At 40.4% G+C, this 15049-nt stretch overlaps 1 protein-coding gene across 2 annotated transcripts in view; it reads left to right on the top strand.

Moving 5' to 3' along the window:
- TSPAN18 (tetraspanin 18) overlaps window positions 1–15049 on the top strand; it is a 74709-nt gene that overhangs the window by 47399 nt on the left and 12261 nt on the right. For both annotated transcript variants that reach the window (XM_033149426.1, XM_033149435.1), the window contains 3 exons: window positions 5291–5383; window positions 6943–7137; window positions 10548–10622. In XM_033149426.1, coding sequence (XP_033005317.1) covers window positions 5321–5383; window positions 6943–7137; window positions 10548–10622 — 333 coding nt within the window. In that variant the 5' untranslated portion in view covers window positions 5291–5320. The remainder of the gene's footprint in view (window positions 1–5290; window positions 5384–6942; window positions 7138–10547; window positions 10623–15049) is intronic.

The raw sequence follows: 15049 nt of genomic DNA, 5'->3' as shown, positions 1-15049 counted from the left end.
GTCAGCAAACAGTTTGGATGCCTTAGGCAACTTCCTGATTTAGTGAATCTCAGTGGTCCTCACTAGTCTGAGTAACACAGTTCCACCTCTGGGAAATATTTAATCTGCTGCAGCAAAAACAACAAAAGAGTTTTGTGGCAACTAAAATTCTACTTATTGTGGCATAAGCATTGGTCTAGAACCTGCTTTATCAGATACAGTCAGATATAATTCATGCATAGCACTCTACACAGCAGAAAGAGCCATATCCCTTTGGTTCTCTTTGTTCTACCAGCTTTCCTTCATGCCTACTGTAACGATGTTCTGCTTCAAACTAAGTGCTCCATCTCCCCAACGTTTCAAGGTTGTCCCATAAAGATTGGTTGATTTCAAATTGACTTTAGGTTAACATAATAATAATAATAATAATAATAATAATAATAATAATAATAACAACAATAATAATAATAATAATAAAGATTTTATTAAAAATATATAAAAATATCCTTCCAGTAGCACCTTAGAGACCAACTAAGTTTGTTCTTGGTATGAGCTTTCATGTGCATGCACACTTCTTCAGTGTTATTGGCATCAACACAAATCACAAACTTTGATAGCTTGAGAGAGAGAGGATTTAACAAATTAATGGAAGATGTTATGAATGGCTACTGGCATGCCTCTGAATACTAGATTGTGCTGTGAAACAACAGCAGGAGAAGACTATTGGTTTCATGCCCTGCTTGTGGGATTCTAAGTGGCAAAATTGCTTAACAGCCATTGCTTGCACAACCACTTTCACTGTAGTTTCTGTATACATTATTCAAAACAGCCTTTGCCCAACCTTGGTTCCCCAGATGGTGTTGAACCACAGTTCCCATCAGCCCCAGTCAGCATGGCCAATAGTTGGGGATGGTGGGAATTATAGTCCAGTATCATCTGAGGGAAAGGAATTTTAATAGAGCTGCCTTATTAAACAATCTTAGTCAATTAATTATTAGTTTAATTAAATCTAAACATATGTACATATTAATTAAATAGCTACAATGAATTTTTTTGTTTTTGATGAATCAAAACATGTTGCAGAATGCATGATCTTGTAAGAGGCTCTCCATGCTGTGCATAAGAAATGAGGAATATCTCTTCACAGTGTCGTAGTGGGTGCCTCTTCAGTCTGTTGGCTTTAACAGTGCATTCCTAAACGTCAACGTTCTCTCGCTTTCCCCCTCTCCCCATGGTTCTTGAAAATACTTCCGGCTTCATTCTCTCAACACTTTATTAAAGCTTCTGTTCCTCCAAGTCTCTGATGATGACCCATTCTATTGGGAGTCACAAAGGATGCTTTTGAGGCTCGTGAGAGTGGAGACGTACAGCACAGCAGCATCTGTCTCCATTCCTCTTCCTTGTCCCTGAAGCCTTCACACACAAGGAGAAATCTTGTTGGAATAGTTTGCTTTCCATAAAAGCAACCCTTTGTTGTTTTCCCACATGCACTCAAGTTGGGTTTCCGTAATGCAGTAATGTGTGCAGTAAGAAAATTCTCTAGTGTAGCAAAGAAGCATCACTGTCTTTTCCATACAGCATGCAGAGAATGCTGTAGAGTCCAACACGATTCATGGCTCCCTGCCACTTTCTTCCCAGCAAAGACATATTCTTTCTGGAAAGGGAAAAGGGTGTTTGTGTTTGTGAGCAGCTGTGGTGCTGTGATCACCTGTCTGCTTCCAAAATCCCTGGTCTCTCCCTGCTCTATTTCTTACCCCCACCCCACCCCCCACCCCCAATGCATGCACACAAACACACAAGTGTCAAGTCTAATTTTCAAACTAGTTAGATGCTGCGCATCAAACAAAATACTCTGTGGAGCTGTAACTGTTTACCTGCGGCTTCCTCCACCTACCTACCACTGTGCTTCTTCTCATGCAGTGAGCACTTCTGCCTGCCAAAGGCTTCGTCAAGAAGCATAACTAAAGCAGATCAGTTACCATGGTCACACAGGGAAGAGCTGTGGTGCTGGTATACAGCAACACCAAATTCTCTGGATTAGGAAAAATAACGAGAGTGAAAGGAAAGGATTTATCACTCAGCCTGTGAAAAATTTTCTGCAACCCCTTAGACAATTTGTGTATTTGCTTTTAGAAGGATCGGATGTATTTTTCTATCATAGCATGCAAAATTTTGGAGTTACAAAGAGCTGGAGTGCCCGAGAGCCACTCTTACAGCTTTGGGCATTCTTTACCAAGCCAAATGGACACTTTTTTTGTTTTGTTTATAAATTGATCTTCCATTTTTCCAAGTCTCCCAACAAAACAAAAGCAAAAGGTAGCTTTAAATAACAACCTCTTAACTGAAAAGACATAGCACTGAGGATGAGGAACGTTACAAAACCACATGGAAGGGACAAGCTTTGTTTTTAAAAAAAAACAACCAAGAAGAAGAATTGTAAAGATGTGAACCTTATTTGGGTGTCTTACCAATTATCTTGGGATAACTGTAGTAAAGACCCTTCTTGTTGCTGTAGACCTCATTTCACATAGAATGAGCATGAAAAAGAGTTTCCCTAGCTGCAAATGTGTGCTTTAGAGTATTTTAAACCATTCTATCCCAATTTTCCATAGAAAGTAAGAATGGCTAACAAATCGGAAGCAAAACAATATACAGGAGAACACTCCCCAAATTATGCCTACTCACAAAATCAAAATAGAACTAAGAACATAGAATTGGTACCAAACAGCAATAAAAATAAATGCAAAACTAAGCTAGCAAAAATAATAGTCACCCAAAGACCCTTTTAAAGAGCCACATCTTTATGAACCACCCTAAAGCAATAGAATAGTGGGGGCCTGACTCACTTCGCTTAACAAGGTATTTGATAGGGTGGGCACCATAACAGAAAAAGCCCTAGTCCCAGCAGGGCCTCAGATAATGGATGGAGCATGCAGAGAGGAACATACAGAAAAAGAAAGTCATTAGGGTCACCCTGGTGCCAAGCCAGTAAGTTGTTTTAAAGGTTAACACCAGCGCCTTGACTTGAGCCAGGAAACTAATTGGCAACCAGTGCAGATCACATAGCACCAGTGTGATGGAATCAAATTGTGTTATATTCCAATTTGCAGGCTTTCTATACTTTTCTGGTCATGCACATTTGGAATATTTCACAACACTTTAGGTCTTAAAGAATTGCTTTTTAAATAAAACAATGTTTTAAAAAGCCCCACATCATCTGCTGCTGATGCTATCATGCCGCTCTCAGAAAGCTGCTGTGCTGTGGTGGTTAAGAATCAGAATTATTAGTTAGAACTTGGGAGTCCTTTGTTCAAATGTCAATTCAATTGCCTGTTCATTAGCTGGCCTTAGGCAAGCTTACCATCTCCCCTGCCATCTGTAATATGGGAATACAGCAATAGTTTATCTTACACGGTTGTAAGTTAGAATTTATTACATTCTTCTGACACTTTGGAAAATGGCTGTAAGGAATAAATATGGCAAATATTTCCATCCATCCGTAACTGTTTTAAGTGATTCCAAGTACATTGAACTAATACATACAGGTATGCAGAGATTTCCACCCCGACCCCAGAGTAGGTTGTCAACTTTTCCCCAGTATCGGTCATCCCAGGGAATGTAAATGGGAAGTTACACTCTAACATGCCTTTTTGCTTGGAGTGAGCAAGAAGCTTTATATTAAAATCAGGTTTTATATTGTAGTTCTTTAGGTGGGCAACTATTCCTTCCCAGGTGTTTTGTAAGCTTGCAGAGAATGACTTTAGGTGCCATAGGAAGAACATGTGGTAGTATCTCAGCATTTGTTCATGTAGATGAATCTACGCACTTCTCTCATAACACCATAGAATGTTGCATTATTATGATCTTCTACATATTTTGGAAATTTGTCCATTGTCTATGCATTTGGACAACTTTTAAGATATCATAAGCAAATTTTTGCATGATGGTTCCTGAGATCAATGAGCAAGTGTTTGGATAAAATTGGATGCTATTTTGAATCAAGGTGGCAAACTGAACCTTTCAAATGGAAAAAGAAGAAAAAAAGGTTTCTTAGAATTCCCAAACAATGCCAAATATGAGGCTGCCAGTACTAACAAAGATTGAACCTTCTCATCAACCAATTAACTATATCAGGATAGGAGAGAGAGGTTAGATTCCAGGTCACGGGGCAGCATCTGTGTGAGCTTGCATGCTTGACTATTCCTTGCTAGACTTCATGATTTTTGATCTGCCAGGTCTTCCAAATTTTACTGTTGTTCCTCAAATACATCCTAATCTGTTTTCATTCCCTGCACAGTAAAAGGTAAAGGTAAAGGGACCCCTGACCATTAGGTCCAGTTGCGGACGACTCTGGGGTTGCGGCACTCATCTCGCTTTATTGGCCCAGGGAGCTGGCGTACAGCTTCCGGGTCATGTGGCCAGCATGACTAAGCCGCTTCTGGTGAACCAGAGCAGTGCACAGAAATGCTGTTTACCTTCCCACCAGAGAGGTACCTATTTATCTACTTGCACTTTGATGTGCTTTCAAACTGCTAGGTTGGCAGGAGCTGGGACTGAGCAACAGGAGCTCACCCTGTCGTGGGGATTCAAACCACTGACCTTCTGATCTGCAAGCCCTAGGCTCTGTGGTTTAGACTACAGCGCCACATGCGTCCCAGGTGCACCCAGATACTGCACAGTATTTGGGTGTAAAGCATGTATAAAGGTAAAGGTAAAGGGACCCCTGACCTAGTCGCGGACTCTGGGGTTGCGGCTATGCTAAAATTGAGGTGATAATCAGGGGTAGAAGCATGACAGAAAGCCATTTTGTTAGTTTAGTCATTGCTCCTCCCTTGCTGTTCTGCACCTAAGCCTGAACCAAAAACTGAACCAGCAACATTTCAGCAAAGAGAACTTAAGGAGAATACTGGAATAGTGTCCCATTTGGCAGGACAAAGTTAGCCTAACTCTCTTGTACAATTCTGATTTGTTTCACTACACATATGCAGCTTTGCATAGTGCTTAGAGATTGCTGGAGAGCTTTATAATTCATGAAACGATGAATCTTCGGTTTTTAACTTTGCAACAAGATGGTGAGTCATTTAGCCTTTTCTCATTAACCTTTCATTCCAAGTCCTGACGCACGAGGGAGAAAATGGGATGGCAATTGGAGGTGATCATTACTGCCTATTAACCTATGTTATCCTACCTCATTGAGATATGAAATTTGTACTTTCTGTGTAATGAATTCCACAGGGGCTTGAAAGAAAGATACTAGAAAGGCTACATCGACGAGTGAAGGGAGTGCTAAAGGGTTGTTGGTGTTTTGCAGGATTAATTGGATTGTGTAGCCTGTACAACCATGGAAGGAGATTGTTTGAGCTGCATGAAGTATCTGATGTTTGTCTTCAATTTCTTCATATTTGTAAGTATCCTTGGTTTTTCCATCACATACCACCTCTTTCATATCTCTGCTTGCGAGGTCAGTGCTGGCTATATTGTGATAGACATGCTTCAATACAGAATTGCCCTTCAGTTTCATATATAACAGCATCTGAAACATACGTAACACCTCTCATCATAAGCTGTCAGGACACTTAACACTCCATGGCTTGGTATCACTGATAAGGGGAGTGGATACTGTTCTTCTAACAATTAGTAAGACCTGTGAACAGATCTCTAGACCAGACTTTCAAGCATTTATCCAATCACTGGGTAAATTGGCACTGTATATTTTATTACAGTATGAAATATAATTGCATTGTGTCTTAGAACTTCTTCTTCCAACAACCATAAAGTTGCATAAAGAGCATGCTAACCTTTTTGTTAATCATTTCTAAGCCAAACTACCTAACACTATTAGAATGGTCAACATAGCAATAGTAACAATAAACCAGTGTCATATGGTGTCAAGAGTTTCATGCTATGAAGAAAATTGCTGAAGTTCAGCTTCCTGTGATGGTTGTGTTTTTTGTTGAAGAACGCGCCTCTGGAAACTGTGGGAACATTTATATAATATAGTAGCAGAGTTAAGCGTTCCTTATTTAAACCTTCACAGTGGCAAATGGCCCTGCCAAGCCCCTTTTTATATCTCAAAATGAACGGAAGCTTGGCAAAGATGGGGCCTATGTCTCTGATGTCCCTGAGGTTGCTTCTTCCATGGATGTTCCATGCCTATTGCTTCTTCCATGGATTCTACACAGGAAATACCCAGAGGAGCTGAGCCATAAAGAAAAAAATGGGTGCTTCCTTGCTATAAATAGCCCAAACAATGAAAATAATAATAATAATAATAATAATAATAATAATAATAATAATAATAATAATAATAATAATTTTATTTATACCCCGCCCTTCCCAGCCAGAGAACCGGGCTCAGGGCGGCTAACATCAATTAAAATCACAACAAAAAACATAAAAACGATCAATTTAAAATAACAGATTAAAATACAAATTTAAAATTCAATTAAAACTGCAGGTCTCAATTTCAAAATAAGCCACCAATAAAAGATGAAGCATAAATATTAAACAGAAACCAACCCAAAGGCCAGGTGGAACAGCTCCGTCTTGCAGGCCCTGCGGAAAGATGCCAAATCCCGCAGGGCCCTGGTCTCCCGTGATAGGCTGTTCCACCAAGTCGGGGCCAATATTGAGAAGGCCCTGGCCCTAGTTGAGGCCAACCTAACGTCTTTGTTGCTCGGGACCTCCAAAAGATTATCACTTGAGGACCTTAAGGTCCTACATGGGACATACCAGGAGAGGCGGTCCCTTAAAAGTGTGTGTGCGTGTGTGTGTGTGTGTGTGTATTGGTGGGGGAAATTGTAGGAAATGCACACTGTGAAAAAAGTAAGCTTGCATGGCAGAAAGCTAGCTTAGTCATGCAGCTATTGTGTTGGTTAGATATCTTAGCTGGGGATGAACTCACTGGAAGGAATCTAGAAAGGAACTGAATGTCTTTATCTGAAATATTTCCCTTTTTGGCAGCTGGGTGGTACATCTCTACTGGGAGTTGGAATATGGGTCATAGTGGATCCCACAGGATTCCGAGAGATTGTGGCTAGTAATCCTCTGCTCTTCACGGGGGCGTACATCATGTTGGCGATGGGAGCAATGCTGTTCCTGCTGGGGTTCCTTGGCTGCTGTGGAGCCATACGCGAGAACAAATGCCTCCTTCTCTTTGTAAGTACTGTTGGCTCTTTCATATGTGGTTTTCTTTTGTATCTGCCTACATGGTGTGGATAGATGATTAGGTAATACCGGTACAGATTGTTTTGCACATCCAACTGTTTGCAAACTGCATTTTTTTGCACAGATGACAACTAAAGGCATTTCATCTTGATCTGCATGCAAGTTCTGCTGTACTTCTAATGAATTGCTTGTTGCAATCTCATATAAGTAATAATTATAACTACCTGGAAACAAACACTGCACCTATCTTGGCACAACTAACAAGGGGTAAAATTTAATGTGTTCATAAGCTAGTACTGTTACACGTACAAGAAGAACATGCAGATATTTTGAGCATGGAAAGCTAGTAGCCATCTTGCTGCCTACATAAGTAAATCTTTTAGGTTAACTTTGTGTGCAAGCCATTTCAAATTAAAACTCTGAAGAAGGTGACCAAATAGCAGGAAAAGGTGAAGAGATCTGTAGTGTGCTTAATCTTTGTTTGTTTGTTTGTTTTACTTTTGGTTTGTTTGTAAGTGTAGGGTTTTAAATGTTTCAATTGCATTTTTAGTCGTTGTGAGCAGTTTTGAGGATCCTAGTAAAAAATAAACATTGCAGAACTCCCATTGAGTATATATGAATATGGGCTCTAGAGTCCAATTGTAGCCTGATAAATAACATTTAATCTCAAATATTGAATGTTATTTGGGAGAGGGAAATTGTGCCTGCAGCTATGAATATTGCTATAGGATGGTTCAGGCTTCTAACAAGCTATAGTTCCCAAAGTACAGTTGCAGTAGGGAATTGTGATTTGCTTAAGAGTAGATGCAGAAACATCTGATCTCCTCATTGCAGCTACAAAAGAGGAGACAATGAGAAGCACACAATATAAAACTTTGCTGCAACTCATTCATATACAGTGGTACCCCGGGTTACAGACACTTCAGGTTACAGAGGCTTCAGGTTACAGACTCCGCTAACCCAGAAATAGTACCTCAGGTTAAGAACTTTGCTTCAGGATGAGAACAGAAATTGTGTGGCGGCAGCGGGAGACCTCATTAGCTAAAGTGGTACCTCAGGTTAAGAACAGTTTCAGGTTAAGAACGGACCTCCAGAACGAAATAAGTTCTTAACCCGAGCTACCACTGTAGTGGGAAATCATAGTTTCTTGTTACATCTGGTCCTGTAAGTACTTTAGGACAAAGGGACAGAAAAAGAGCCCTGCTGGGTCAGATCAAATGACTGTCTGTTCTGGCATTCTCTTCTCATAGTGGCCAGTCAATTACAAGACATCTCACTCATGTTTGCCAGCCACTTCCGTTCAGGGGCATAACATCTAGCCCAGTTGGTTAGAGCATGGGGCTGATTATGGCAAGGCCTCATACGGGCTAACTGTATATTCCCACATTGCAGGGGGTTGCCTTCCAATGGTACGATTCTAGTCACCTTTGATAGCCCTATTCTCTACATTTTACACCCATACTGTAAAACCACCTGTATTTTCATCATGCGTGCATACACAAATGCTCCCATATACCTCATCTGCACCCCCATTTCTCCCACATATCCATCACCATGCACATATCCATCTCCCACATATCCATCACCATGCACTATTTAATCAGCCCTAGAGTCAAGAGTATGAAGTTCTCCTTTGTCAGCCTACTCCAAATTGCAAGTGAACTCCCAAAAAGTAATCAATTAGTTTCTAATTCCTTAAGGCACAAAATTCTAGTGTGGCTGAGGTCCACAAAGTTTGCCATATCACATTTGGGTACATGTGGAAAGAAAAACCTAAGGGTGTGGGTGTGTGCATGTGCGCACACCATCTGGGTCAAGTAGATTTGGGTTTCATTATAATGTACATTATAGAGATGCCATACATAATAAAAGGCAGCTTGTGACTGAGGTGGAAAGCTGCAACATTGTTGTTGTCCTAGCTCCCCACCCCACCCAGCCACCCTTCAATTTGCCTGCTATCCTATACACCTGAGGGTGTGCGTAATGGCTAAACTTTTCATTTGGTACGCCATTTTATTCATTTTAAAATGGGATGGAAAAAGTTATGTAAGAGTTTCCCTCCAGGAACAAGGACTTCCTGAATGGAGGTTTCTTCCAAAGAGGGAGTGATGGGAAAGAATTGACTATGCAAAGCGATTTAGTGTGTGACTTGGGGAAATATTGGCTTGGCGAGATTTTCATATTTCTTGAGGAAGTTCAAATGAAGTGGCTGTTAACTGTAGCTGGGGTTGTGGGAGAAGTGTTACTTTCATGGACTGATCAAAATCCAAGTCCTCATATGAAGTTTTCAAAAATAGATGAGCCAGAGGCTTCCTGAGAGAGATTTTGCAGTGATACATAATGAATGCCTAAAGCTTTTAGCTCAAGTGTAAACTCAAGGCAAGCGTACAGCATGGATAAGAGACAAGAGAGAAACATGCATCCCAAGGGAAGTTCTCAAGCTTCTTTCTGCGTAGAGATTATTTTTCATGTTATATTTTTATAAGAAATGTTGCAGTTGAATCTGATATGTTGCATCAAGCGTCAGGCTGTGTTGTGCTTCACAGCCCCCAAAGCTGTTGTTCTAGCAGTTGATCTTTGCAAGGTTGTGTTTAAAAAAAACAAAAACAAAAACAAAAAAACACTGCACACTGCTTGGAAGACTTAGAAATGAGCTTGCTGTGAAATACCCCTAAAGCCATTTCACTTGCTGCTTGATAAAATAGTGGGGTCTGTGGTGTATATTTGAATTTCGGAAGGCTACAAAAGAGTATAACTCAGTCTTGGTGTACCCATAAGAAACTCAAAACATTCCAGTATGCAAGTCACGGTATTATTTGCAGGTAGATACAGATGGGGAAACGAGGCTGAGAAAGTCTTCTCCCATACCTTTGGATAATGAAACTGTGGGTGGTCTTTTTCTCCGTGAGAGAGTGTGGTTATTGTTATTGTTTGTTACTGTGTTATGTTTTGTGTGTTTTTGTATTTCTATATGTTGTAAACCGCCTTGTGATCCTCGGATGAAGGACGGTATAGACATAAATAATAATAATAATTTGTCCAATGACTCTGGGGCAGAAAATTTATGTCAAAGGGGATGGAGGCAGGGAGGCATTGGCAGGGAGGCCAGAGAGTGGGGGATTTTAAGTGAGTTGGTATGATCAACAGTGAATCCATATGATCAGCAGAATGGTTTGTAAAGTAAAGCCTTGCAGTTTTGCAGTCTGGCGTGTCCCTGGATGTTTTGTTGATCTATGGATTTGGCAGATTTCTTCCAGTGTAGCTGTAGATTTCCTTTGCATGGCGAGGACAAATTCCTCACTCAGCTTGATTTATCGTTTTGATTATTTTGAGAGATTCTGTCCCAGCTGTTTGCTGTAGATATACAGTGATTTGTCTGCCTTTCTTTTTCTCTCTTTCAGTTCTTCATGTTTATTTTGCTAATCTTCCTGGCAGAACTCTCAGCTGCGATCCTGGCTTTTATCTTTAGAGAAAATGTAAGTATTACGATGTCAGCATGGCACCCTGCAGATTTTGGTTCAGGTGGACTTCAAGTTAGAAGGTTATAAGCTTGCTGAGTTGACATCAGTTAGGGTGGCAGTGGACCATTATTTCCATTATTACTCCTGGTCTGAACATTATGCAGTCACCTGTTGAATGCAAGCAAAAGAAACTTGTGTCAAGTAGATGGTTTATGTGTAGAGGAGATAACATGCTCCCCAAAGGTTCCCAGAGTTAAGGAGCTTATGCAGGCTCATACTTTAAAATAAAAAATAAAAAATCATCCTCATTAAAATTGAATTAGCTTTAGTTTCATAGATCAGAGACAAAAATTAATAACAGTTTGAGAGGTTAAAAGCACATAGCACAGCAGGACAGAAAGAAGTAAATTCATCGTAAGTTATTTCATTGTGCCAGTATGAAGAATCTGTAACATGCATGCTTTTCCACCTGTACTGAAAACAGAGCTTTAAATCAGCTCAGATAGACAACACGTTCCTTTAACAAAACTGCTATCATGTTTAGGCTGCCATTTTCCTCTTCTCTAGGGGATGGACTAAGCTGATGCCCTATCACAAGTCCATTCCTTCTTTATTTGTGAGAGTTTTTTTTCCAAAAGAATGCACAAAAAAAATCTACATTTGAAATGTATGCATTTGTATGCATTTCCTATGTAAAACACACACTTTTTACTTATATGTATTTTCAATGCATTTTCCTCATAAAATATGTATTAGGTATGCATATTCTCCATAAAACCCATATTTTTGTGCATACCTTCTGCTTACCAAAACTGAATTGCAAAATCCAGCTGCAAGCAAGTTCAGGAGTGCAGATTTACCCACAATTCTCTGTGAGGCAAAACAAAATACAAAAAAACCAACCACACATTCCTAAACAAAGGGGTTGGTGGTTTTTGCTTTTACATGGGGGGGGGGGTCCTCGGTTGGGGGGGAGACTTGAAGCAATGACCAAAGCTTCCTAGGAACACCCTCTTCCTTAATAACTCTCTTGTAGGTGTTGACTTGCAATATAGGCAGACATGAGATACTTCTCCTTTTTTTGCTTTCACTTTTTTTCTAGTTGTAGTTGTGAACACAGGAAACCCACCTTTACACATTACGTAGCCTAAGTTAGCTGGTGTGCCCTGGTGCAACTTGTGTTGCTTTTGTCCATTGTTCTATTCGGCAAATTCAATTTCCTGCAACATTTTTACTTTGCTTTTGTGGCTGGGGAAGCTCAGCCAGATGGGCGGGGTACAAATAATAAATTGTTGTTGTTGTTGTTGTTGTTGTTATTTGGCTGTTTTCTGGCACAAATCTGCCGCCTCATTTCTATGTTTGTTTGTTTTTAAAGAAGAGCTAAAGATAGAGACATTTAGCAAATAAACCTATGGGAATGGCAGAAAAACAAAGTATTCACTAATAGGGTGAGAATGAGAATGGCACAAAGGAGCCTGTGGACAGAAATTTTGGCATAGTGTAACTCAATGCTCTATAAACACAGGGCTTGCTTTCAATTCCCCCATGTTTAAGGAAGTAGGTGGTTAGATTTTAAAAAAACATTGCAAGCCCCAAGAGCCCATTGTGTTCTGTAGTAAGCTGCGGTGTAAGCTTCCAAGAGGCATTTTGGTTCACCCTGCGGGAGCTTGAATAATGGTGTGTCTGAAACATATACCTTTCACTTGAGGTACAAGAAAACATAAGATTTTGCCTGTCCATGTAGAAACATACATACCTGCATATATAATTTTATTTGTATGCCACCCTTCCACAGTTCAAACCATGCTCAAGGTTGCTCACCACATGAAAAAAATACATAGCTACAACATAACAAAAGTAGTCATAATAAATGAAACATTTTTTTTAAAAAAATGCACAACTAAACCAAACCATTTCCACATAAATCACAAGGGCTAAAATCACAAGGGCTACAAAAAAATCAACAGCGATAACCCCCAACCACAACACCCTCTGCCAAACAACACCCTAGCCTAAGAGTTTGCGCAGCAACCTCAGCTTTTGTAGTTGGAGTCAGTCAGGACCCTGTCCTCCCAGGCCAGATGGAAAAAGGCCTGTGTGAGTATTAAACTTTCCATTCTAGTCACTCGTCATTTTTCTCCGGACTTTCTGATATCAACTCTATGATCCACAGTGTTACCAATGAGATCATTCTCCTGTTCCTTTATTCTGCCCTCTCTCTGCCTCCCTCTTAGATTCTTTTCTTCCAAGATACAAGTTTTGGCCCATCTCTCTCTCAAGGACTTTGCAAATTCTGCAGCTCCCTGTTGCTAATTTTTTGCTTTCTTAACACCCTTTGTAATTGCTAAATAATTGCTACTAATAATAATGACACATAGTAACATTGTTACTAAGCTTTCTACCATCAGTTTGGTGCTTTTTTAATATATGCAGATTTAGGAAGCTGTTGTTACAGGTTTATGTGACTGATTAAACACATAAATTTGGAAAGGCTCCGTGGTAAAGCAACTACAGAAAGTCCCAGTTTCAATCCTTGGTATCTCTAGGTAGAAGTAGACATTCCTGCTTGAAACCCTGAAAAGTTGCTGGTCTGACTCAGTGTAAGGCAGCTTCCTATGTTTCTATGGACTGTGGAACTGAATTGCACACATTACTTACGTTACACAGTGGTCACAATGAGTTCCAGTCTGAAATCCAGTAGCTTGATCTTGTGCAAAAAATCAAGATTGTGGTGTTGCATCCCCAACAGGGCTCAGATATGTATCTTTATTTCATTTTGCGGTTGGAACCCACTTCCAGTATTCAATACTTCTAATTGTTTGTCAGAACAGCCCTGAGGATCTTGGACTTACTCCCCACCCACAAATATTCCCAGTTCTTTGTTCCATCTGGCAAGTTTTCTCTTGATGTCCACAATCTCTCCTGTCCTCCAGCTGTGCATTGCTCTGAGGTTTCTCTTGACCCCCCAGAGCATATTTGGGGAGGACATGGAAAGAAAGGGGCTTATTGCACTAGTGAGAATCATTGAGCTGGCTTCCGCTAGCACAACAATTTAGTTGAACAAGAACCCTAGGGGCTTTTTCACCCCAAAGTGGAGTTCACATTCTATTGCTTATATCATCTTGTTATTAATACAACAAACAGTGTCCCCATGCCACACCATGTCTCTAGGCTCACGATCTTGGAAAGTGTGCTTCTGTTCGTAACATGCATAGACACTTGTGTTTGGGTGCCCATGCTATCAGGGACATATGTTATTACCTCTATTTCCATGGGTTTATTTCCTTCAGGGACCCAGGTGGCGCTGTGGGTTAAACCACAGAGCCTAGGACTTGCTGATCAGAAGGTCGGCAGTTCGAATCCCTGCCACGGGGTGAGCTCCCGTATCTCGGTCCCAGCTCCTGCCCACCTAGCAGTTCGAAAGCACATCAAAGTGCAAGTAGATAAATAGGGACCGCTCCAGCGGGAAGGTAAACGGTGTTTCCGTGCGCTGCTCTGGTTCGCCAGAAGTGGCTTTGTCATGCTGGCCACGTGACCCGGAAGCTGTCTGCGGACAAACGCCGGCTCCCTCGGCCTATAGAGCGAGATGAGCGCCGCAACCCCAGAGTCGGACACGACTGGACCTGATGGTCAGGGGTCCCTTTACCTTTTTATTTCCTTAAACAATATGTACTTTGCTTTGCAACTTAGAGAAAAAATTATTTTATTTCCTTTAAAGATCTTCAAGATCTTTACCTGTAGTAATATGTTGTAGTATTTCAGTTGGTTGCTCCCGTTAATGAATCAGTTGAAAGCAGAACAATCATCTCTCTCTCTCTCTCTCTCTCTCTCTCTCTCTCTCTCTCTCTCTCTCTCTTTAAAAAGCCTTTTACTGGTTTGACAGGACTAATTGTAGTGTGTGTTTTATACAGAAGAAATTAATGAGGGAGCAAGTATAGAGTAACCTTGCAGCAGACTTAACAAGGATTTAACATCGGTTTAATTTTTCTCAAAGAGGCTGTTTTTATTATTATTATTATTATTATTATTATTATTATTATTATTATTTTAAAAAAGACCTTAAAATAAGTAAAGAAGTGAGGTTTAGAAAGTCAGTGCTGAAAGAGTCATATCTGTCCAAAGGTTAGAAGAAATAATGTCTCTCTTCTCAGCTGGTGTTCTCTGCAATTGAATAGAAGGGAAAGAACTGCACTTTGTAAGGAGTTTTAGATACCCCATTTCAAGTAGCACAGGCAGGGAGAAAGCGTAATTGTGTCTTGGTGGCAACAGCTATTGCTCTATAAATAGCGACCACTTCCTGGGGATCTGTTGGGGTCTGGTCAATACAGCTCTTGTTTTCTGAATTTGTTGAATTCTTTCAGAACAGCACAAATAGAAGACCTCACACATAGTAGAGGAAAACCACACACTTGAACAAGCTGTTACGCTACACATTTAGGTAT

Source organism: Lacerta agilis, chromosome 1 (genome assembly GCF_009819535.1).
Source record: "Lacerta agilis isolate rLacAgi1 chromosome 1, rLacAgi1.pri, whole genome shotgun sequence".
NCBI classification, from domain to species: domain Eukaryota; kingdom Metazoa; phylum Chordata; class Lepidosauria; order Squamata; family Lacertidae; genus Lacerta; species Lacerta agilis.
The sequence above is the reverse complement of the archived record's forward strand: the minus strand, read 5'-3'. Positions and strand labels throughout refer to the sequence as shown.